Source organism: Brachyistius frenatus, unplaced genomic scaffold (genome assembly GCF_029030835.1).
Source record: "Brachyistius frenatus isolate BFR_SWC_R1_liver_20210118 unplaced genomic scaffold, ASM2903083v1 Contig_23, whole genome shotgun sequence".
Taxonomy (NCBI): domain Eukaryota; kingdom Metazoa; phylum Chordata; class Actinopteri; family Embiotocidae; genus Brachyistius; species Brachyistius frenatus.
The window spans coordinates 4,430,692-4,454,000 of NW_027210622.1; the positions used below are offsets into that span (position 1 = coordinate 4,430,692).

Sequence of the window (23,309 nt, forward strand, 5' to 3'; positions counted from 1 at the left end):
AATCTTTGAAATCCATCTTTTAAGATGGAATAACAGCCAACATTTACCAGTTTGTAAAAAAACATGTTAAAGTCTCTCACCAAAAGTTGTTCCCTTCTCCTTCCTTCAGATGGCAAGTCCCTCCATTCTGGCATGGATTACTGATGCAGGCGTGAATGGGCTCTTCGCAGTTTTGGCCCTGCATACAAATGCACAGAGACACACACACACACACACACACACACACACACACACACACACACACACACACACACACACACACACACACACACACACACACACACACACACACACACACACACACACACACACACACACACACACACACATATTCAGTGCTTTCAAAGAACAACAGCTTCTTATAATTTCAAAGTATTGCATCAGTTTTCTCTAATCCCCACACTCTCTTCACCGAAAACCATTACAAATGTATTCATCTGGTTTACGCAGGATCTAGGTTAATCTATGCGTGTGTGTGAGTGTGTTTGTAAATTTGTATTGTATAAGAGTATGGAAATGTAAAATTCACGAGCTCAAGTGCCTAACTTGAAGGCTTCCAGCTTCAAAAAAGCAGTTTTTAATCCACATTGTAGTTAAGAAAGAAATTTGTGCTAGTGAAAACCACTGCTACGTCTCTACGGTACCTTAAATCCATAAGGGCAGGTGCAGCGGTAGTAGTGCACGGGGTCATTGGCGCATGTGCCGTCGTTTTTGCAGGGGTTGGATAGGCAGGGCTCACACTTAGCCTGGATACTCATATCCACTGGGCCTGTGTGATGCACCAACCCACACAAACAAAACACACACCAGAGAGATGAAAACTGTGTAATCTTCTGCTTTAAAGGGAGTAAGACGAGTCAGAATACACAGGTTTACATACGTTTAAGACAGCTGTACATTATTAGAGACCTGCAAAAAAATTGCATCTTCAAATGTCAGATTTTTCTGCAGAAGATAAAGAAATCTGAAATTTCGATTTGCATTATAAAATACTTCAGATCATGAAATAATGGCAACCTGTCGGCGCAATTTCAGTTTAAATAATAACTAGACAATCAGTAAATGAAAAAGGTAGTAAAACGATTTTACATCTTGGAAAATATTAGCTCAAATTCGATTGTTGGGATGTTCGAAACATGAATTGGAGATATGTTCCTGGGTTATAAATGAGAAAGATTACATTTTCTTTGCAGGACCATGACATGTACAGAAGACACACATATCCCCAACTTTGATGACAGAACATCAAACAGCCAGAGCACACATTGCTGGTCAAAACATGAGGGCTGAAAGGGAAACAGTGCGGTTCAGTCTGGTCAGGGTTCAAAGGATGAAGAAAGGGGGACTGGGGTTGCGTTCGACCGGGGAATTTGGGACTGAGGAGAAAGTACTGGGATATGATTGGCTACTTTACCTGGCACCAGAAAACCACAAGGCCCGGGGACTTCTACAGTGCGTCAGTTAGATTAGGTCAAAGATAGGTTTCAGACATGTAACGTTAATGTGACGTAATAGGGTTTAAGGTTAAAGTTCAAGCAGCATTTTGAAGTACGACAAGTTGCAGCCACAATCATGCTCAAGACAACTGTGGATTTTAGACTTTTTTATATACAATTACATATGAACATTTATTGCTGTCCAGTGAAAACATTTTACATCATTAAAGTGCAAATAGCATATTATAATTTTTTGGAGATACATAGTTTTCATTTGACAGCGACAGTTTATAAAAGGAAACTTGTGGTCCCAATCTATGAGTCCTCATTAAGTTATTTTGGCACAACACAATAAACGTGTGTGCATGTTTTTGTTTTTGAGCACTAATTGAAGTGGATATGTATATTTTTTGTATAAAACTGTGTCTCTGTTTATGTATATATGCTGTTATGTGAATGTGTTCCTTTTCTATAGTGCTGCATGTGTGTTTACCTGTGCAGGTGAACTTCTTGGAGGGCGTGGTTAGGAGCAGTTTGTCCGTCATGTCACCGGGCCCGGCACACCGGGCAATCCCTGGCTCCTTGTAACCGCTCTTCACCCAGTCTGACAGCCACTGCATGTGGCAGTCACAGTATAGAGGGTTGGCACCCAGAGCCCTGCCGGCCGATTGGAGGGAAAAGTGAGAACGTATTCAGTAATATGAAACAAGAAGTCAGGATAGTGAAATTGTTTCGTTTTAGATGCAGTGTGCTGAAGTACAGAACCAAAACAGTGTGAAAAGTAAATGTGTAAATGCTTACAGACTGAGTTGCCCATCACTGCCAGATTATGTATAAAACCATGATATATTTCTACCAAAGAACTAAGGATGTAGAAGAGACGATTGGGAGCATTTGCCTCAAGCTGGTTGCAGAGTTGATAATCTCAAACTCAAAACAGTATGTTGTTGTTGTACTTAAACAAAAACTTAATTATAAATAATTAAAAAATTAAACTTAATTTTAGTTTTCCCTTGTTTTTGCTGATGCTCTGTAGCCCAATAAAAAAAAATTAAAAAAAAGTATGTTTTTCAGATAACTAATGGATCATTGCATTGATTCAGGCCAAACACTGAGGTCCATGTGCATTAGCTTATTGCCATTGGCTGCTTTGTACACACTTCACAATGTTTGGAGAAGATTGGCTCATCCATCTGCCTGTTGGCTACAATCTGACTGGTACCCAGTCACATTCAGACAGGTTTAAAGCACTAATTTTATAACCTTACACTTGTCACTAACACTCGCTGATGCTTGGCTCCCTCCACCCAAGTGTCTGCTGTACCTGCTAAGGTTTTGGTGATATAATTTAACTTCTACATGTTCATGTGTAACTGTGACTACAGTCATACATTTACTATCATATGTCCATATATGTGATTATTTTTCAGCCAATAGTCCTCTGAGACAAATCCTGGTTGCAGGTGACACATTTCGAAAGCAAATAGCAGAGCCTTCTCTAACAGTGCAACCATTTGTGATAAATGGTCAATTTCCTCATGTAAGTGTCTCTAATTGTGCTGTAATAATGGCCAGAAAGGACATTAAGAGTTAGTGACAGGCTTTTATTATATAATGATGCTCCTTTTCTGTGGTCTGCAGTTTGTATAACTTGGAAAAAAAACTAGAAGAAGCAGCAGCCTGTCACAGGCGCTATCCATGGTGCTGATTTTAGTCAGCACCCCGTGCGGACAAAGGCACTTCCTCACTGGCATTCACACCTACAGCAGGTAAGTCAAGTTGTCTCTGTCATCCTACACTTCAATTCAAGACAAAATCAGTGAACTGAAGAAAGTCAAAGTTCTTTGGTTTATAAAGCCAATTTTTTATGACATCAGTTTACTGTTTTCAACAACAGTCTCCTGTGATATACAGCATGCTGCTTGTTAGAATATATATTTATTACAGTCTGAACATTTGAGTTTCTGCACTGGAGTCCTCACTGCGGAGGTAGAGGGGGTTTTGTGGGTGGTTTTGCAGCAAATCAGTTGAGCAGATTTCCCCAGAAATGCATTATTGAACAAAGAAAGGTTGTTTGGCTTTGCTATTGTAGTCACAAGGATTAACATAGAACAGCTCTGCTCAGAGGAGGAAAGTTATCCAAAATGCCACTACATACTAAACTTAGATGATTGCCAGTACTACAAAACAAATCCAGGTGTAAAAATCTGAATTTAACAAAGGATGAAAGGTGAAAACAGACAGCTTTAGATGGGTTGGCTGTTTAGCTACTTTATTTTTTTGTGTAATTTTATAGGGAGAAAAGGTTGATTCTGTCATCAAATCATGTGTTTGTATGTTACTCACAGGTGGGAAAGTGATGATAGGTCTTTGAAGGCTCCTTCTGGTATCAGTGATATGTCGTTACCGTGGAGAGACCTAAGACAAAATGAGTGAAACAGGAAGAAAGAGGAAAAAAGGCACAGAAACGTGAATATCTGGACGTTAAAGGTCGGGATTATTTTTTTAGAACCTGTCAAATAGGTCTCTGTGTCAGGACGTGTCACCATGGATACTCACAGCAAACGAAGAGACTTCAGTCCATCGAACGCCCTCACTGGTATGCATCGCAGCCGGTTGTAGCTCAAGATTCTTCACACACAGAATTAACATGTTGGCATGGAGACAAATGCAGAGATTTCTTTTTTTCAAGATATCTTTAAGTGCAGCAAGGCGTTTCACGGCACAATCCTCTCAGTTATAACTGAGATAAGCAGGCAGAGCAGAAGACACAGATACGCAGTTCAACACATCCATCCAGCAGCAAACACACACGAACATGTTTTACAAGCACAAACACAAACACAAACATCTTGCAGTCCGAGGTGACATTTTCTTTCCTGTTTACTTGATTTTCTGGGGAAATTCTATTTACAGTAGCTATAATATAAGAGGAGTTTTACATTTGATACAGTCTACATTTCAGTCTGTAATAGGAAACAAAACTCACTGATATATACAACATGTACAGTTTTTCCTAAACCAGTACACCTTCCACTTCTTGACTGTTCTATTTCTTTTTTAAATTCCTCTTTATTTATTATTATTAATATGTTTTTTAAGTGGTTTGTGTGTGGCCAGCATTTTCTTGTACATTTTGGTTTTGTAGTGACAAGTACCTGCAACAAGAGGAGCTCCTTTCTAGTGCTTTCATTTTGTCAAGGGCATCATCTCCCAAAGTACACACACACACACACACACACACACACACACACACACACACACACACACACACACACACACACACACACACACACACACACACACACACACACACACACACACACACACACACACACACACACACACACACACACACACACACACACACACACACACACACGCAGCCACAAAAGCACGGATACGCCCCCACACCCACCCACACCCACAGACAGACATTGCAAAGGGACTGATGAAAAGCCAGACTCACAGGGTAAGCAGCTCAGACATGTTACTGAGGCTGTGGTTGGACAACGTGCTGATCTGGTTGTTACTCAAATCACTGAAAAGGAAACAACAGGTACATAAAACACACACACAGGCAGCACTGTCAACACATGCATAAACAAGTCCACACTCACACACTGGCTATATGTGGTACATAATTATCCAGTGTCATCTGCTGCACTCAGACGGTCACGCCCACATCAGGTACAAACAAGGTCACATCAGTGATTGAACACAGAACTCTGACAGAATATCAATCTGTTAGTTTTTGTATTTGAATGCAGAGTGCATGAAACACGGCAAGTCACCATCCTGATTATAAGTTGAATTAATGCCATGTTCATTGAGCTCATTTGGGTGCGACTTACATGAGTGTTAAGTGTTTGTAGTTGGAGAGCTCCACAGGAACCTGAGTGAAGTGATTACCATCCAAATACCTGAAAGACAGACAGAAAGAAAGAGAGAAAAAAAAAGAGCAGGGCTCACAAGGAGAGAGAGAGGTGGTGTGGAAACAAAAGAATGAAAAAAGGGGGAAGATATAGAAAATGTAAAGAAGGATTGGTGAAACAGAGGGAGAGAAAATGAGAAGGAAGAAAATTAAGTTTTAACCATGTGGGAAATTCCTCATATGCAGCAGTGGGAGCAGTCATTACTGCTACAGCCATAATAAACACTGGAGTTTAATATCCCCACAGGCGTCGCCCTCTCATTGTCACACACACACACACACACACACACACACACACACACACACACACACACACACACACACACACACACACACACACACACACACACACACACACACACACACACACACACACACACACACACACACACACACACACACACACAGGGGTGAGATCCAATCTACTTCACTTTGTGACAATGTGCTATTAATCCAGCGTATTAATGAAGTCTTTGTTAATATTGGAAGAACCATGTTCCTCATAGGGGAAATAGTGAAATGATAGAAAACACGACTATGCTGTCTGATGTTTAATTTAAGGCAATAATTCCTGATCAACAGGGATTTTCTGAGAAGGACTGTATGTGTGTATTCGGATGAGTTTCTGAAATTAAATCCTCTGTGAGCCGACAGTACGTGTACTTGTGGCTCGATTAGCCCGGGTGTTGCGCTGTGTTTTTTTTTCACTTCTTTTCTGATGATTCACAAATGATTCAAATGCACAAAGTAATAATGCTTAAGTGTTCAAAGGCCAAACGCTGTCCATCCTTTTAACTCACTCTGACCTTCATAGCTTCATAGCTGAGCTGAACATCATGTTCATGTTAGTCTGGGATTAAGGAGGAGACAGACCGAAAGCTGAATCCACAGAAGAACTGTCGCAAGTTCTCCAAGATGCAGAAATCTCTTGAACAATTCCTGCTTATTTGGATTGCCTTGATCTCGTAATGCATTATCTAGATTAATCTGACCAAAGACAACTGTGAGATCCCATTTGATAATTTGAGCCTTTTCTCATTATTGAAGAATGAACTGTTTGTATGTGGGTTGAGATAATTTACTACTTAAGATACATAAACCTTTTAAAACCCCATCGGATTATTTGTAAAAAACGTTCTGTCACAAAACAGGTAAAGTTTTTGAGATTTGTGGTTTTCATATGTTTAAGAAAATGTGGGACTTTTGCAACCTTTATTCTAAATGGTGTGTTGGCCTTAAACTCACAGTTCGGTGGTCTCCTTGGGGAGGCCTTTGGGCAGCGTGGTGAGACCCTTGTTGCTGCAGCGCACCACAGTGTCCAGACAGGAACACTCTGCTGGACACCTCAGCACTGGAGAACAGCTGTTCTCATCATTACCTGATGGTGAAGGACACGTGAAGGGGAGGACGATTATGATAATGAAAAACAAATATCTTTGAGGGTTGCAGATGTTTCAGCGAGCCACTGCATCTCACCGTCTTCACAGGCAAAGTCCTGGACGGCTACGTCCTGGATGGGGATCTCCTTTAGGAAGTAAGGACTCTGGCAGCGAGGGTTACCCGTGACGATGCGTTTCCTTCTCAGCCAATCGCCGAGCCAAGCCAGGTGACAGTTACAGTTGAAGGGATTGGCCAGGAGGTTTCTGAAGAACAAAGACAGGAAATGAAAGTGCTCTGTGGCATTTTTCATCCACCTACATTTTTGTACATTTGTTTATGTGCGTCATGTTGTCTGGACTCACAGCGTGGACAGGGAGTGCAATGTGTCGAAGGCTCCGGGGTTCATGGAGGTGATCTGGTTGTCGTAGAGCGACAGGAGACGCACTGAGCTCAAACCCACGAAGCTGCTGTTACTCACACAGCTGATACGGTTACTCCTCAGCATACTACACACACAGACACACACCCACAGATATACACACACAAACACAGGTGAAGAAATGTATTTTACACAAAAAAAAAACAGACAATTTTTATAAGCCAGAGAATTATGCATGCTCATCTAATTTTGTTTGGTCAATGTCACAATATGTGGCAGCATATTTGAATACTACTAGCATACGTCATGCATATGCATTTAAGTGCATGTGTCAGTGTGTATGTGTACCCACAGTGTGCGGAGGCCACTCAGACCCTTCAGCATGCGGTGGTGTATGTTCTCCAGTCTATTGGAGGTCAGAATCAGCTCATTGACCCCCGAGGATCCTTCAAACGTCCCCTCCTCGATGTCAGTGATCCGGTTATTACTCAGGTTACTGCATGAAGAGGGAGGCAGGAGGAAGAAAGGTAAGAGAGAAGAAATATGTAGAGAGAATGGAAGATGGAGCAGGGGAGTAACATATATAGACACATGGTTCATTTTAACTTCTATATCAACATGTTTATAAAAGTAGTTTTCTCTGTGTGACCCGAGTACAACTTTGTGACATGTGAGGCTTGTAACAACTTGTTTGACTCACATCTTCCTCAGCTGAGGCAACTTTTTGAAGATCCCCGTTGCTTCTAGCACAGTGAATTCATTGTTGTTCAGACGCCTGAGAACAGAGGAAAGAGGAGGTGGTCAGAGACAAAGAGAAAAAAAAATGATGTTATAAAGAGACAGATTAGGCAGGATGAGATGTGAGGTTTCTTAAAGTTGACAAACAAAGGCTGACTCACAGCTCAGCGGTGTATTGAGGGATGTGATCTGGTATTTTGGTGAGTTTCTGGTTGGAGCAGTCGACTGTGGTGCCCTCACAGCGGCACTTCTCGGGGCAGGCCAAGTCGGCGAAGCAGTCGCCTCCTAGTTTACTGCGGTAATCCTCGGTACCTGGTCGCAACCACAACCACAATTTCACTGAATGCTCCCAACCGTGCGAGAGTCGAACCCCAGCATTTACTGGAATCGGTTCCAACACAAACACAGCGGATGGCCATGGTGAAGGTTGTGATACAATGGAAGAACTTCGAAACACTACAGAGGGGCGTTGCCTGTTGCTTTTTGTTTGGAGTGTGAATTAACAAAATGAAAAAAATATGTTTCCAAAACACAGTTGATTAGGATCGCATGCAACATTCCCCGTAAGCATTACTTCAAAGTGCATCACGTGTATCACAGCCTTTAAAAGAAGCCAAATTCTCAAAGACAAACACACTGTGAAGATCAAGACATGTAAACAGACACACGAGCACCCACACAGTATAAACATATCGGAGTTCTTCTGTCCTGTCAGACTACAAGGCAACTGTTAGTGTTAGAAACCACAACACCAACAACACAGCATCAAAGTGAGATCATGGCAGGAAAATGCTTTCGCACACGTCATCTATCATACTGCACAGGCACAATGGTTCAAACAACACACACACACACACACACACACACACACACGCACACACGCACACACACACACACACACACACACACACACACACGCACACAGTTTGCGGGGACTGACAGGAGTTTGCTGTCTCTTGCGTCTCGGCCATGCTGTAGGGTTTCGCAGGGCCGTTCCATGGTGCTTGACAGAACCATGTTCCACTATAGGAACCTGGCAGCCACATGGTTAGATCAAGCACAAAGGAACAACCTGCTGACTGACTGCTCCTCAGCTGGAACACAGGGGTGGGAAAGACAGAGGGAGAGGAGCAGGAGCAGGAGCAGGAGCAGGAGCAGGAGCAGGAGGAGCAGGAGCAGGAGAGAGGAGAGGAGAGGAGAGGAGAGGAGAGGAGAGGAGAGGAGAGGAGAGGAGAGGAGAGGAGAGGAGAGGAGAGGAGAGGAGAGGAGAGGAGGAAAACATGAGTGGAGTAGGGGAAAGAGGACATGTATAGAGTGCATCAAAGGATAAAAAAAAAAACAAGTTTTGAGGGTGATGAGAGAAAACTAGAAGACAACATAAAAAGGAGGAAAGAAAAGAGAAGAAAGTAAAATAAATGGGAGAAGAACAGAGGAGTAGGAGGGTATATGAGGGGAGAATTGAGGAGTGGGAGAGAAAGGAAATGAAAAGAAAAAGAATAGAATGAATCCCAGGGAGAAAGCAGAAGAAAGAAGGAGCTGTCTGGTGTAAGGAACTTTATAATTTGTAGCAAAGAAAGAGGACGGAGCAATAAGAAGAAGAAGGAGAAGAAGAGGAGGAGATCAGACTAGGTAGACAAGTACAGCAAAGAGTGGAGAAGGTGGGTGAACATCTACAGACATCTAAATTCACAGACAACAGGAAGACAGCAGCTGTTACAGAGGAGTGGGAGGAGAGTTACAGCAGTACTGAATGCAAGAGAAGCCCTGACTTCTGGGTAGCACACACACACACACACACACACACACACACACACACACACACACACACACACACACACACACACACACACACACACACACACACACACACACACACACACACACACACACACACACACATCATACAGAAATAGAAACAAGAGAAATATATATGAACCATTGTGTGTTTAAGTGTAAATTCTATAGATATTGTTTTTGTCGTTGGAGGTAGACAGCAAGACAAGCAGGGTCACAGAGGGGTCAAAGGTCACTGTGGTAGCGGTCAAAGGTCAGAGGCCAGCTCAGGGAGGAGAGGTGAGGGATTCGGAGTTGACTACGTGTGTTTGTGTGTGTGTTACTTACAGCCGACATGGTGTACTCCTGAGTGTGTTAGAAAGGCAGTAGGAGAAAGAAGAAGGGATTTCGTTTATTTGAACAGGAGGAAAAAAAGCTAATGAAAAACTGAGAAAAAAATGCTGCAATTTGTGTTGCAATTCGTGTTTGGTCCCCAGGCAATGATTCATTTAAAGGAGTAATGACTCGTGAACGGTGAGAATCATGCTGGCATTACATGACACAGGATGGGCGCTCTCATCCAACACACAGCATGTTTGCTTAAATCAGGACTGAGTCAACTTGTTTTTGGGAGATCGTGAGACAAAAAATACACAAAACACGATTAAAGTGATTAAAGTTACCATATGTAAAATTTAGCAAAGTCTAAACAGTCATAACATCAATCACATTCAGCAGGTTCAGTCTTCACCTTAACATGAGATGGTTGGTGGGATTAAACTATAATTAAACTGGAGGGTTTGTTTAACACAAATATGAGATCAGATCCAAAATAATACACAGTGAAATAGTGGACAAAATGCAAATTAAACTAGAGGATTTTAGATGTATTGATCTAAGGCGCAACACCAAGGTTTGACCACAGAATAAAACATGTTTATTTCAACCGCAAATGTTCTTAAATTATTCAGCTTTGCCCCGTATGTGGTATCTGGGCTTTGAAACCTCTGTCCCCCCGGTGAGCTGCAGAGTTAATGACTGCAGTGAGTGTGCACGCACACACACACACACACACACACACACACACACACACACACACACACACACACACACACACACACACACACACACACACACACACACACACACACACACGCTCTCTCATCCAGCACACACCATGCCTCCTCTGTGTGCCGCTGTGGTAATGACCGCCTTTAGCCCTGCTACTGATCTCATATGCATGTCTGATTTACATATTTCCCAGCACCCCTCTGAGCATGGTAACTGTGTGACCTTTTGATGTTCTGCAGTGAAAGAAATAGACACAGATGCTCACGGACACATGCTCATACATTAGCTATCATAAGATGTGCTATGAAGTGAGGAGGACTGGAATTGAATATAGTCTGTGTGATCGCTGCACTGATACACTTTTAATTTTACAGAGTCTCACACACAGTGACCAGCTGACAGCGACCATAGCCTATTAATCCAATTGTCTTTTCCCCTCTGTCGTTAAGGTTACAGTTACCATTGAAAACCCAGTGCAAGGACAAGAGGGTGATTATCTGGTGTCCAGGGTCATACGTGATGCACTGTGACGTATGTTAGACCGTTAAAAGAAAATGTCTTGGCATTCAAAAGGTGTCAGTCAAGGCAAGTCACTCCAAGTGTCGCAAGTGTGTGAAAAAACAGTGTCCTTTACACACACACACACACACGCTTAAACACACATGCTCAATGTACTGTACAATACCTGGGATGAAATACTGTTCTCTAGCTAATGGAGAGACAAAGAGAATGAAAGTGAAAAACAACAAAAGAACAAAAAGGCTAGACTGGAAGAAAACATTCACTGGCTATATGTATTTGTGTGTGTGTGTCTGTGTGTGTGTAAAAATATGCGAGATCCCAGAAAACACTATAACCAGGGAGTTGAGGTTAGTAGAGAGATGCTGAGGGAAAATCCCAGCAGGAACACACAGAATGAGAAGAGAGGAGAGGACAGTGTGTCTTGAATATTCTGTACATGAATCTACATGTGCACGTTTGAATGATCAGAAATAAAGGTATATTTTTCAGAGGAGATCGACAATATATGTATATATTGTTCATATTTGTGTGTATATACAGTGGTGGTGTGTGTGTGTGTGTGTGTGTGTGTGTGTGTGTGTGTGTGTGTGTGTGTGTGTGTGTGTGTGTGTGTGTGTGTGTGTGTGTGTGTGTGTGTGTGTGTGTGTTTGTTTTTATACCTGAGCAGCGGAACTTCTTGCTCTTGATTTGTCCGATTCGTTTGTTGGCGAGCCGTCGAGGGCTGGTGCAGCGGGCGCCGCTTGTCTCAATAGGATTGTCCTGCAGGTAGTCTGCCAGCCACTTCAGATGGCAGTCACAGATGAACGGGTTCTGGGCTAAGTGACTGATTCACACACACACACACACACACACACACACACACACACACACACACACACACACACACACACACACACACACACACACACACACACACACACACACACACACACACACACACACACACACACACACACACACACACACACACACACACACACACACACACACAGAGAAAACAAAAAGACACATGTGAGCTGTTAGAACAATTTACAGTGAACATATCTATCTGATGGTGGCCACAGAAAAGACTTAAAACATATTAATATGCATATTAATGTGTAATAAAAGTGGCACAAAGTTAAATAAACCTTTGAAAAAAGAAAAAAAAATCAAACCACCAAATCCAAGATTAAACTGATTTAACTGTTACATGAAAGCATGTTAAAGGTTGAAATTTCACTTATGAAATAAATAGTCTAATAATGAATAGTTAATAATGTAACTTCAGTATAAACCACCAAATCTGCAAAAGAACCTGTTGTTTACAAAAAAATATATTTTTAACAAGTGGCAAACAAAAAATGGGCCCAAAAATCCATGATGCATAAATAATAGCTTTTGTTCAAACAATATTTGAGTGTTTTTCTTTTGACGTAGTTTTTTTTACAGCAGTTTTCTAAAAACCTAATACATTTTTATTGAATTCTGAAGTCGCTTTATTATGATGACTGAAGTTCAACACCTACTTATTTGCCTTTGCAAGTCTGGTGTGTGTGTGTGTGTGTACGTACAGTGTTTGTATGGCTCTTAGCGACGAGAAAGTCCCCTTGGCGATGGTCTGGAGCTTGTTGTCATATAGCGATAGCAGATTAAGATTGTGAAGGTCCTGAAATGCGTCCACACGCAGACATGCTATCTTATTAGCATTCAGTAACCTGAAACAAAGAAGTGACAGAGTGAAGGAGAGAGAAATGAGGGCTTATCCTGTTATCATTCTTCTACGAGTGCTTCAGACAGTGCGAGTCAGTGATGATGGCTTTCAATCATCATATCTCTCTCTGTTGACAATGTTTTAATTAAGCACTTTTTCACCTGAATATCAATGAGATGTGGATGTGAGCGCTTAGCTTCTGGCTAACTTTGTGTGTCTGTGTGTGTTTTTCGTTTGTGTGTGTTTTTACTCACAATAGCTGCAGAGAAAATAGTCCCTCAAACAGTCCTTTGGAAATCTCAGTGATCTTGTTCCCATATAGTACCCTGCAGAGAATAAACACTACATTAATAAGTTATGAGTAAGACCACACATACAGTATTATCCAACACTCAGTATATTCTGTACAGTCAAACCTCGTCTCCCTTCTCTTTGTTTGACGAGTATCTGTTTCTCATAGAGGGTATCTTTATTCATGCAAAAAAAATGCTCTTAGGGTTATTGTCCTCATTCTAGGCAAACTTAATATTCACTGCTGTACTAGATGGGAAAAGATGGGATTCTTTGACCAAGGTCAGTTTCATCAGACTATGAACTTGATAAGTTATTTAGCAGCAGGGCTTTGTCTCCAGAATCTGTTTCTACTCATTTTGACTTTTCAATATTTCACAACTGGCTGATGGACTTCAGAGCATCCTCCCCAGAATCTGTGGCTTAAGTTGAGCAGCGTTCTTTGTCTCCTTTTAGGACATTTGGTCAATTAAAGAATCAACATTGTAACTACTATTTATAACATTCTGAAAATAGACCAATATCACCCCTTTAGCAATGTCAGATGTTGTGAATTTTAAATTTTGTCACAAGGAAATATTTGACGAACATTCACCAGATTCACTTCCTAAACATGAAACCAAACACTCAGGTGTAAATGTAACTGCTGAAAAACAAGCAGATGCTTGGTTGGGCTGTAAAATATTTGCTTTTAGGACTGTGTGGCCTCGGTCTGTTCTATGAGAAACAGAGTCCACTGTCTTTGACAGGGACAAGTGCTGCATTCATGTCTTACAGTACATAAGACATGATACAATATGTATGGGGAATGTCTGACGGCTACAATATTTCCCACGTAGCAATGTACAGAAGTCTCCAGAAAATTCTGGACAACATGTTTGCAAAGTAGTTTCATCTCATTAAAACTCCATATTAACATTCAAAGTGTAAAAATAATTCAGCTATGAGTTTTGTTTCAGTTTGAAGTAAACCAAATAATTTATGTGCTCCAAAAAAAACTGGATGTTACATAAACACAATGGCGGAATAAGTATTTAAATTATTTACTTGTAGTAATATCACAATATATATAAAAAAATACTCCCTTACAAGTAAAAGTCCTGCATTCAAAATAGAATAAAGAAAAGAAAAATGACATCAGTATTATTATTATTATTATTATTATTATAGAATGTGCTTAAAGTATCAAATGACAAAATACTTATTATGCAGCACGGCTCATAGAAGTGTTATGTTTAATTATCAAGTCCATATTTATGTTTTAATATCTAACATGTAACGTAGTTGGCTAAAGCAGAGCTAATTCTGGCAACTCTACTTACATTCTGCTGGGTACCTATCATCTATAATAATACATCATATTTTATAAAGTAATCATATGAAATATATCTGTCTGTATGTGAACACTCTGCACAAAAGAGTAAAACTAGTTGAAATCGCTTTCAATCTAAATGAAAAAACACTTTCATAAATCTGTCTGTGGCTGCAGTACGAGGAATGTGAGCTGTTATCAAAGAAATGCTTTTTATAAATACATCAGATTACAAACACAAACAGGTCAAAGTTGAGAGACTGCCACTCCCTTGCCCAGCAAATACCTTTGATGCACACACACACACACACACGCACGCACGCACGCACGCACGCACGCACGCACGCACGCACACACACACACACACACACACACACACACACACACACACACACACACACACACACACACACACACACAAGTTATCAGTCATCTTTCTGCTCTATGCTGAGTTGAGTTGTGTATGTAGGCAGTCCAAAGACATGTGTTTTAGATTGGCTTTTATTTCATTGTGCTGAGTGGCTGGCTGCCCCCGAGAGACCTGAGGTTGGGAAACACTTGATGTGGGGAGTGGACGCTTCATTTATGTCTCCCAGACACATTAGCACGTACTGTTCTGCGCACCCACAGACACACTTGTGCACGTACTGACACGTGCACGGACACAATCGATGGCTCATTTGCACCCTCTCCAACCAAACACTGACACACAATGAACACACAGTGCAGCTGTGAAAGCCATGCTGGATGTGATGTGTCAGCATGAATCTGTGTGTCCCATTCTCTCTGTGGTGAATGTGTAATGAGGTGGCAGAAGTCTCCATTCAGCAATTCAGCATTTATGAATTATTGACTTTGGAGAGACGAGACCTTAATATAACTCCTTCATGAAATAACTCTACATTCCTCTCTCCCTCTTCAGCTCCTCTCTTCATCCTCCTTCCCAAAGCTTCACACGCAAAGCAGATGGTCTGACCTGAGATTCAGGCCGCATAGAGAGACAGCAACACCACAGAAGTAAAATATCTTCCATCCATCCATCCAATATCCATACCCGGTTTATCCTGAACAGGGTCACAGGGGAGGCTGGAGCTCATCCCAGCTCCATAAAATTACTTATAAAACGGAATTTTTGTTTTGTGTTGGATTGATTATTAAAAGATAATCATGGATTTCATAAATTTGGATGTCGAGTATCACAGAAAAAGAAATATGAACAGTCAGATGATAAGACTCATGGAACAAAAAATAATGGTGAAATCATTCATTAAAATTGACCTTTTGCTAAAGGTCTCTTAGTTACCCTTGGCATTTTCATAAAATGTGAAAAGGATTTGTGGAGGAGGCCGAATGTTGAGATTGAAATTCTGGGTAAATATTTCCAAACTAAAAATAGTCAGGACAGAGCTGTTCATGGTAGTATGAGGCCTAAACTCCTTTAAAACAATTTTAGCATTAGAAATTGTTGTTGGACCGGTTCCCACACAGTGGATATGTAAGTCCAGAACAGGACCTTTCCTAACATAACCATAAACTATGCAGAATAATGAAGCTAGTTCACAATATGTTTACTGTTGGTCTTGGAAGTAATGCTATGCTACTGTAGGTATTTACAATGAGGTTAAAATAATTTGTCTGTTGTCTTTTGTAAAACCTGTCTGATTTTGTGATTGCATATGTTTCTTGCCTTTCTTGCTACTTTGTTGTAGTCATGTTGTGTTACCAGATCTCAGTAATTAAATTGGCAAGTACAGTCTTAATATAAAACACACAAGTAATGCCTGAACTATGAAACACAGTATGATTAATAACAACTTTTAAGGAGGCCTAAAAAGATTTGAAACAATTAAATATTCTGCATACAGTTCAAACCAGTGTATTGTAGTGGTTTGTATGAACCACATCTTAAATACAAACACATCCCACAATACTCACAGAGAGTTGAGGGAGCGCAGACCTTGGAAGGCGTCTGAGGCCAGCTCTGATATCTGGTTGTTGCTCAAGTCTCTGTGCAAAAACCGTGCAAAAGAAACAAGAAACAGAGACGGAGACGGTGAGGAAGACAAACACACAGAAAGTGAAACAAGGAGGTCAACAGAAGTCACAAACGGGACAGCAGCAAGGTTTTTGTGGATGGTTAACAGGGTACAGAATACATGTATCTCCTCATCTACTCACATCCTGCGCAGCTTCTTATAAGGAGAAAAAGCCCCAGCTGGGATCACCTTGATGGCGTTCTGCTCCAGTCGTCTGGAACCAAACATAGACACAGGCCATTGAGGAGCGACATTAACATTTGCTTATCTCAGAGCTATCGCTGCTGTATTGTTGACTGCCGGGGGGCTCAGGCTGAGGGGAACATTTCCAGATAAAGCGCTTTGATGTCCGTTGCCAAGGTGTGTCCCAGTTCTCTGATCTTTTGCCCTCTTTAACATGTGTACAGTCAGGCGGACGCACAAACACACACGCACACACAGCCTTAACTATCTGGGCAGTGTTCCATTAAGTGCCAGTCTGACTCAGCGTCAATCAGGTCCAAACAAACCAAACCACGTCAAGAGTGTGAAAGAGAGAAGGAGTGGGGCAGACAGAAGAGAAAACAGACCCAAACAACTGTTCTCCAAACATTTCACATGTTCAGTCACTGTAACAACAAAGTCGGTGGAACATGATTTGCAAACCAACCATTCGATTGAGACATTTGACTAAAATATGTTTTTCATTTGCTTTTCTCCTCTATTTAGCTCTGCTTCATTGCTTTCTAGTCCTTTCAGTACGAACAGTTTTGACTGGTTGAACACAAACCTTTTAATGTATTATTTTGTATTCTATTCTACTCCATTGTTCTTTTAAGTCTAAAATGAATCGAGACAAATTCAAGTCAAGTATCAAATTAGAGTCCCAAGACTTTCAGAGTAAACTTCAACTCCAAATAAAGTCTAAAATCATTTGGAAAATTCACGTCTCGAAGTCAAAGCAGGCCTCATGTCAAAGACTTAAAAATGTAGTCAATGTACGTCTCAGGTGAAATTTAAGATTTCTGAAACAAGTCCAAATTAATGATGAATTCAATTAAGACATTTTCAAGTCATGTCCTAGGTCTTGTCACATCAGGCATCAAGTCAAGTTTGTATTAAGTCAAGTCTTAAAGTCAAGTAAAAATTACTTGGCAAGTCTTCAAAATCCAGGGAAGTGTTCATTACCTCTAAAATGACACTGCACATCACAGCTGACACCATTTCCTTTCAATGGTTAGTCCTTGCAGTTCAACATTCAAGATGTGTGGCAGGAGTTAAATAGGAGGACATAGTATGAGACTTGAATGTCTTTTTTTATGAGGTGAAGTCTTACGTGAGACAAGTCTCAAACTCAGAGTTGTAGTGGTTGAAATCACGTCTCAAAACATTTTTGTTACTTAACTCTGACTCAAGTCCAAGTCTGAAATCTTAAGTCTATACTTCTTTTCTGGACTTTGTCACTTTAAATCTGCTGTCTCTCATCCTTCCTCTTTTCTTAACGCCCACTTTTAGAAAGTGATATGATCTGTCTTGTCTCTCAGATTAATCTTTCAGTTCTTCCTCCCTCATTCCTTCGTTATTTGCTTAAGCAGGGAAGAGCTGCATGAACAGGCTTTCTCATTTCACAGATGTGTGGTTTTATTTCACTACACAGAGTGAAAGAGAAGTAGTGAAACACAAAGTTGGAAAGAGACAAAGAGAGAAAATGAAGCAATGCACAGTGAAAGAGCAAGAGAAATATCACTGCGCTGAGTGTGGATGCAGGAGTGCGTGTATGAATGCAGTGCAAAGTGGCTGTGAGTGTACTTGAATGTGTGTGTGTCTTACATCTCAGTGATGGTTTCAGGTAGGTTGGTGGGTATTTCTGTCAGACCCTTCCCTCTGCAGTCCACAATGTTGTTACTGCAGGCGCAGGACTCTGGGCACTGTAACACACTGCAGGAGGGGGATGACGATGACTGATGACCTATGCAGAGACAGATGCACAATATTATCCATGGATAATAGATTATGGTTCTTTTAGACCTTAAACTAAAGGACGTTGAAGCTCACGGACTTCAGTGAAGAAAAAACAGCAGCAAGTACAAAGCAGGTGAGCAAGAGAGGAAAAGAAGCTGTCTTTACATGTGACCTTGTCTAACTACAATCTCATTTTTAACCTTGTGTTGTATAGAAAATCCGATCAATATATATTTCATTAAGTGCAGATTTAAAGCCAAGCCATGCAATGGGCAATGAATACTTACTGTCGTCCCCATCTTGAAAAGCATGAGCCAAAGACAGTGAGGAAAAAGGAAACGAGACAAAGCAAAAGATGGGTTTGCCCCAGCAAAACAGCAAGTGGATGTAAGTCACAGAACAGACGACAAAGAAAACAGTAAACTCAACCTACCTGCGCACACAAACTCCTTCTTCTGCACCTCTGCCACGTTATGTCCCCTCAAGTGTGGAGGGGCCATGCATTGAGTGTAAAGACCCAGGCGGGGGCGCTGTCGCAGCCATTCTGACAGCCAGGCGACGTGGCAGTCACACTGCAGGTTGTTGGAGTGCAGGCGACTGTGTGGGATTGGAGGGGAGGGGAGGGGAGGGGGCAGACAAGTGTTGAGAACAGGTGGGGGGAGGGAGAGGGGAAATGATAGATTTGATGACAGGAGCAGAGCGGGTGGAGGGGAGAGAGTCGCAAGTACGGATCAATCAATCAATTGCACAAACGGGCACACAAGAGAGGAATCCTTCCCCTCAGGGCGGTAATGTGTACCAAATATGCAGCGGTGCCACTTACAAGGTCCTGAGCTTTGGCATGTGGTTGAAACTGGCCACAGACAGTCGGCTGATGTTGTTATTGTTGAGGGTGCTGAGGAGAAAAGAGATGAATACACAACATAAGATATATATAGAATTTCACTGCTCCTTTATGGCCATAACAGTGAAACACTGTGAAAGGTATGGATGTTTTAACTGTGCTGAGGGGTACAACAACAGAATTGCCTTTAATGTTTTCAAAGCACAACCTTTTAAACTACAGTTTATCTGCTTGCTGCTTGCTTGCTAGCTCCCTTATCAACTATCACATTTAATTAAAACCAGCTGAGCCTCCTGTGTTGCTTTTTTCAGACACAGCCTTAAAACCTAATCCCTTTATTCCCTCCTGAACTGTTAAGACTACAGGATTCAGGGAGGACATTTAACATGTGGTCAGAAATTAGATTGCAGACAGGTGTTTCGGTGTCTTTGGTAAAAGGACATTTCTGTTAAAAAAAACAACTTTTGACTGTAAACTATGAAAAAATGACATTTGGCAGATCTGGTAACTGCTCTCATGAAAAATCTCAAATTTCACATTTTCAAAACTTCACGTTAAAATCATCTCTAACTGATGTTATGTTGTGGTTCATATAAAAACTGTAACTGGCAGCAAACACTACTCCTGATCTAATGTGATGATTGACTTTGAAATCAAAGTAATTCACATTTTCCACACAATATGAGGAAAATGAATATTTGTCATTAAAAACAAGCTCATCAGTGGACTCTAAAACCAAAAAAATAAAGTTTGTTCAGTGGCCCTGATGACATGGTGACCTAACTGCAATAATTCATATGTGACAGTAACACCACAGAACCAGGCATTATTTGTCACTCCTGGATATATATGAAAGTGTCTTTTTTCAGGAGCTGCACAGGCAATGCAGCCTTCAAAAGGTCAACGAGGATATTAGAGGTTCCTCATCCCACCGCTGTTAGTGTTCATCATTCACCAAAACCTCTGCTGCCATTAGCAGGGTGACTGAATAAACAGGTACTCACAGTACTTCCAGGTCACGCAGGGCTCGGAAAGCTCCATCTTCAATACAGCTGATGTGATTGTAGTCCAACTGGCTGTATTCACACACAAACGAGAGGAAAGAAAGAAAGAGAGAGAAAAAAAAGATGTAAAGGTGTCTAACAGGATGTCTTTAGGTGAAATTCAGGGCATGCAGGCAGTTCAGGATGAAAACTCCCCTGGCCAACTCATCAACAGCTCTCTGTCTCCCTCGTATTTGAGTTCTGTCTCCTGGGCTCTTTGTTCTTTGTAGATTCATTTCTAAACGTATTTATCTGTGTATCCATTCCTGTTTCCTGCTCTCTTCTATCTGATGTTTAATTTGTATGCGATGCTCCCTCCCTCCACCCCCCTATCTCTCTTCCCCTCTCTCCCCCATTCTTTCTCAGAATCGCTTTACTGAAACAATTTAATTAAGACGTAAGCACAGTAAATCATCTGCTGTCACCCTCATTCTAATACACACACACACACACACACACACACACACACACACACACACACACACACACACACACACACACACACACACACACACACACACACACACACACACACACAATGCCCTTTCCTTTTGCAATAATTACAAGGCATTTCACAACAATTATCTGAAAAAAACAAAACAGGAAGCAGTGAAATAGCTGAAAAATCCATACTTATAGCCATACTTATAGAATTACTGCTGGGCAATTACATTACACACGGAATGACCAACAATTATCATAAGTATGAGTGAGGCAAACCAAAAAGAGAAAACAACAAAATGCCAGTGACGTGACATCCATAGCGAACACGCACACTCACACATACACAGCTGGTAACGAGCAGCGGTGCCAGTCAATACAGCAAGCAGGAAGCACATGACATTTAACACAATGAAATATTGATGCACAGGTGGTTGGGTGTTGTGCACATTTGCAAACATGTTGAAAAGCAAGTGACAGATGTACACGTATATACACACACAAATGAATGTGCACACACGGAGCACATATGCAGAGAAAGTATTGCTCAAGTGCCACTTACAGGTTCTTGATTTCCACAGCTCCCCTGAAGGCTTTCCTTGGAACCCCCTGAATCTGGTTCTCGCTGAGATCACTGCACAGAGAGAAAGAGAGAGACGAAGAGGAGAAGGGAGAAAGATAAATAAGGTAGCAGGGAGTTAAGCCAAGCTGTCATAGTGCCACTTGTTTTGCAGCACAAGTACTTGATGTAATTACCAAAATGCAGTGGGGAAACTTCAGAGCCAGACGGATCATCTGCAAAATTGAGTTCCTTGCACACAGAGCACTCCTTCACCAAATACAATCAGCTGTCTCTGCTCATGTCCTAGTGACAAATAACACTTCCTCTGACAAGTGTCCACGCAGCTCATAACCAGATGCAATTCAGTTGTCTGCTTTGAACATCCATACAATTCAGGTAGAAGAAGCTTTGAATGCACCGGCAACCTGTAGGGGGCACTGGTGACCTCCGCTTCCCTAACAGTTTTCTGTTCCTCCTCTCATCCCTCCCACTCATCTCTACCTCGCCCCCACCCACCGCTCCTGCCTCTGCTTTTAAGAAGTGAGTGATGGATGTGTGTGTGCGTGAGTATGAGCATTGGGGTTTAGAACGATTTAATTTTCAACCACTTTAACTAAGCTGCAGCAAAAACAAAACAAAACAAAAACAGCAAAGAAACAGTAATTTTGTTTCAGTCAGTGACATATAGGTGCAGTATGTGTGCTAATACATGTCGCTGTAAGCACACACATGCACGCACACGCACACACACACACACACACACACACGCACGCACGCACGCACGCACGCACGCACACACACACACACACACACACACACACACACACACACACACACACACACACACACCCTCTCAGAAGAGTATAAATACACTCAAACCTAGAGCAGGTGTCGCCTGCTGTCAAGTGAAATACATTCCACCACTGGTTGGTATAGCAACTTGGTTTAATGAAGGACACACACACACACACACACACACACACACACACACATCAGTGCTGAAGGATGTATGCACAAATCATTACATGAAAAGAGGTGTTAATCACACATATGCGCGTGTATTTCCAGCAGATATAATAAAAATTCAATCTAGATCCTCTGGAAGGATGAAACTTGGACATTTGATAGTAACTCAGACTGCTAAATAGTGAGAGTCTGTGTGTGTGTTTGTGTGTGTCACCCGGCTGCCCATACAGACCCAAGTTCCAGACAGACTATCTGACCTTTCACTACTGACCTTCCAGCTCTTGACCCCGACTGTGGCACTGTGACCTCTACCATGCTAATCGGCTAACAGCTAAAGCCCGTTCACATTCCTCACATTCCTGCAGTTGTGATTGTATAATCAGCACTGCAGGTATCATCCATCTCCCTTGTCTCCACCCGCTGCTTCTAAACCTGCAGCTGAAGTGGTAATTTGTTTCTAAGAAAACAGAAGAAATTACAAAGCTAGAAGCCTGTTTGCGACTGAGAACCTTGAGTAGCTGCATCCTTGTTCTTGAAGATTATCTTTTGTAGCTTTGATGCCCAAATTAAATGACAAAACTGAATGTTTCTGTAGCCTCCAAGCCTGTGAGAGGGTTGGCTGCAGTGAGATTTTGATTGACAGCTGAGACAGCAGGGGCACAAAGATACAATGTAAACAAAACTTTCTCCGGTGACTGTTGCTTATTAGCAGAGGGACAGATGTTAGTACTAAAGAAAAAGTAATCAGTCGCTCTGAATCTACAGCGACTGATCATGGTACTTTCATGAATGTTTTAAAGATGTTCACAGTGTTTTAGCAGATGTCCACATTCACTACCAAGCCTCAGCATATGTGAGTCCACTTCTAGTCAGTGGAAGCTAATTTCCATGCAAGCCAAGTTGCAGCATGTGTCTATACTTGCAGATATAAAGAAGATATTATGGCT

The 23,309-nt window shown here is 41.6% G+C and overlaps 1 protein-coding gene across 4 annotated transcripts in view; it reads right to left on the bottom strand.

Moving 5' to 3' along the window:
• slit2 (slit homolog 2 (Drosophila)) overlaps positions 1-23,309 on the bottom strand; it is a 90,720-nt gene that overhangs the window by 12,854 nt on the left and 54,557 nt on the right. For all 4 annotated transcript variants that reach the window (XM_069697524.1, XM_069697525.1, XM_069697523.1 and 1 more), the window contains 23 exons: positions 21,397-21,468; positions 20,355-20,426; positions 19,330-19,401; positions 18,940-19,103; positions 18,375-18,513; positions 16,708-16,779; positions 16,465-16,536; positions 13,181-13,252; positions 12,787-12,930; positions 11,893-12,056; positions 8,029-8,179; positions 7,830-7,904; positions 7,482-7,625; positions 7,113-7,256; positions 6,847-7,013; positions 6,616-6,748; positions 5,291-5,359; positions 4,906-4,977; positions 3,996-4,067; positions 3,783-3,854; positions 1,930-2,093; positions 645-769; positions 81-178 (listed from right to left, as the gene is read on the bottom strand). In XM_069697524.1, the coding sequence (XP_069553625.1) occupies positions 81-178; positions 645-769; positions 1,930-2,093; positions 3,783-3,854; positions 3,996-4,067; positions 4,906-4,977; positions 5,291-5,359; positions 6,616-6,748; positions 6,847-7,013; positions 7,113-7,256; positions 7,482-7,625; positions 7,830-7,904; positions 8,029-8,179; positions 11,893-12,056; positions 12,787-12,930; positions 13,181-13,252; positions 16,465-16,536; positions 16,708-16,779; positions 18,375-18,513; positions 18,940-19,103; positions 19,330-19,401; positions 20,355-20,426; positions 21,397-21,468 (2,529 nt within the window). The remainder of the gene's footprint in view (positions 1-80; positions 179-644; positions 770-1,929; positions 2,094-3,782; positions 3,855-3,995; positions 4,068-4,905; positions 4,978-5,290; positions 5,360-6,615; positions 6,749-6,846; positions 7,014-7,112; positions 7,257-7,481; positions 7,626-7,829; positions 7,905-8,028; positions 8,180-11,892; positions 12,057-12,786; positions 12,931-13,180; positions 13,253-16,464; positions 16,537-16,707; positions 16,780-18,374; positions 18,514-18,939; positions 19,104-19,329; positions 19,402-20,354; positions 20,427-21,396; positions 21,469-23,309) is intronic.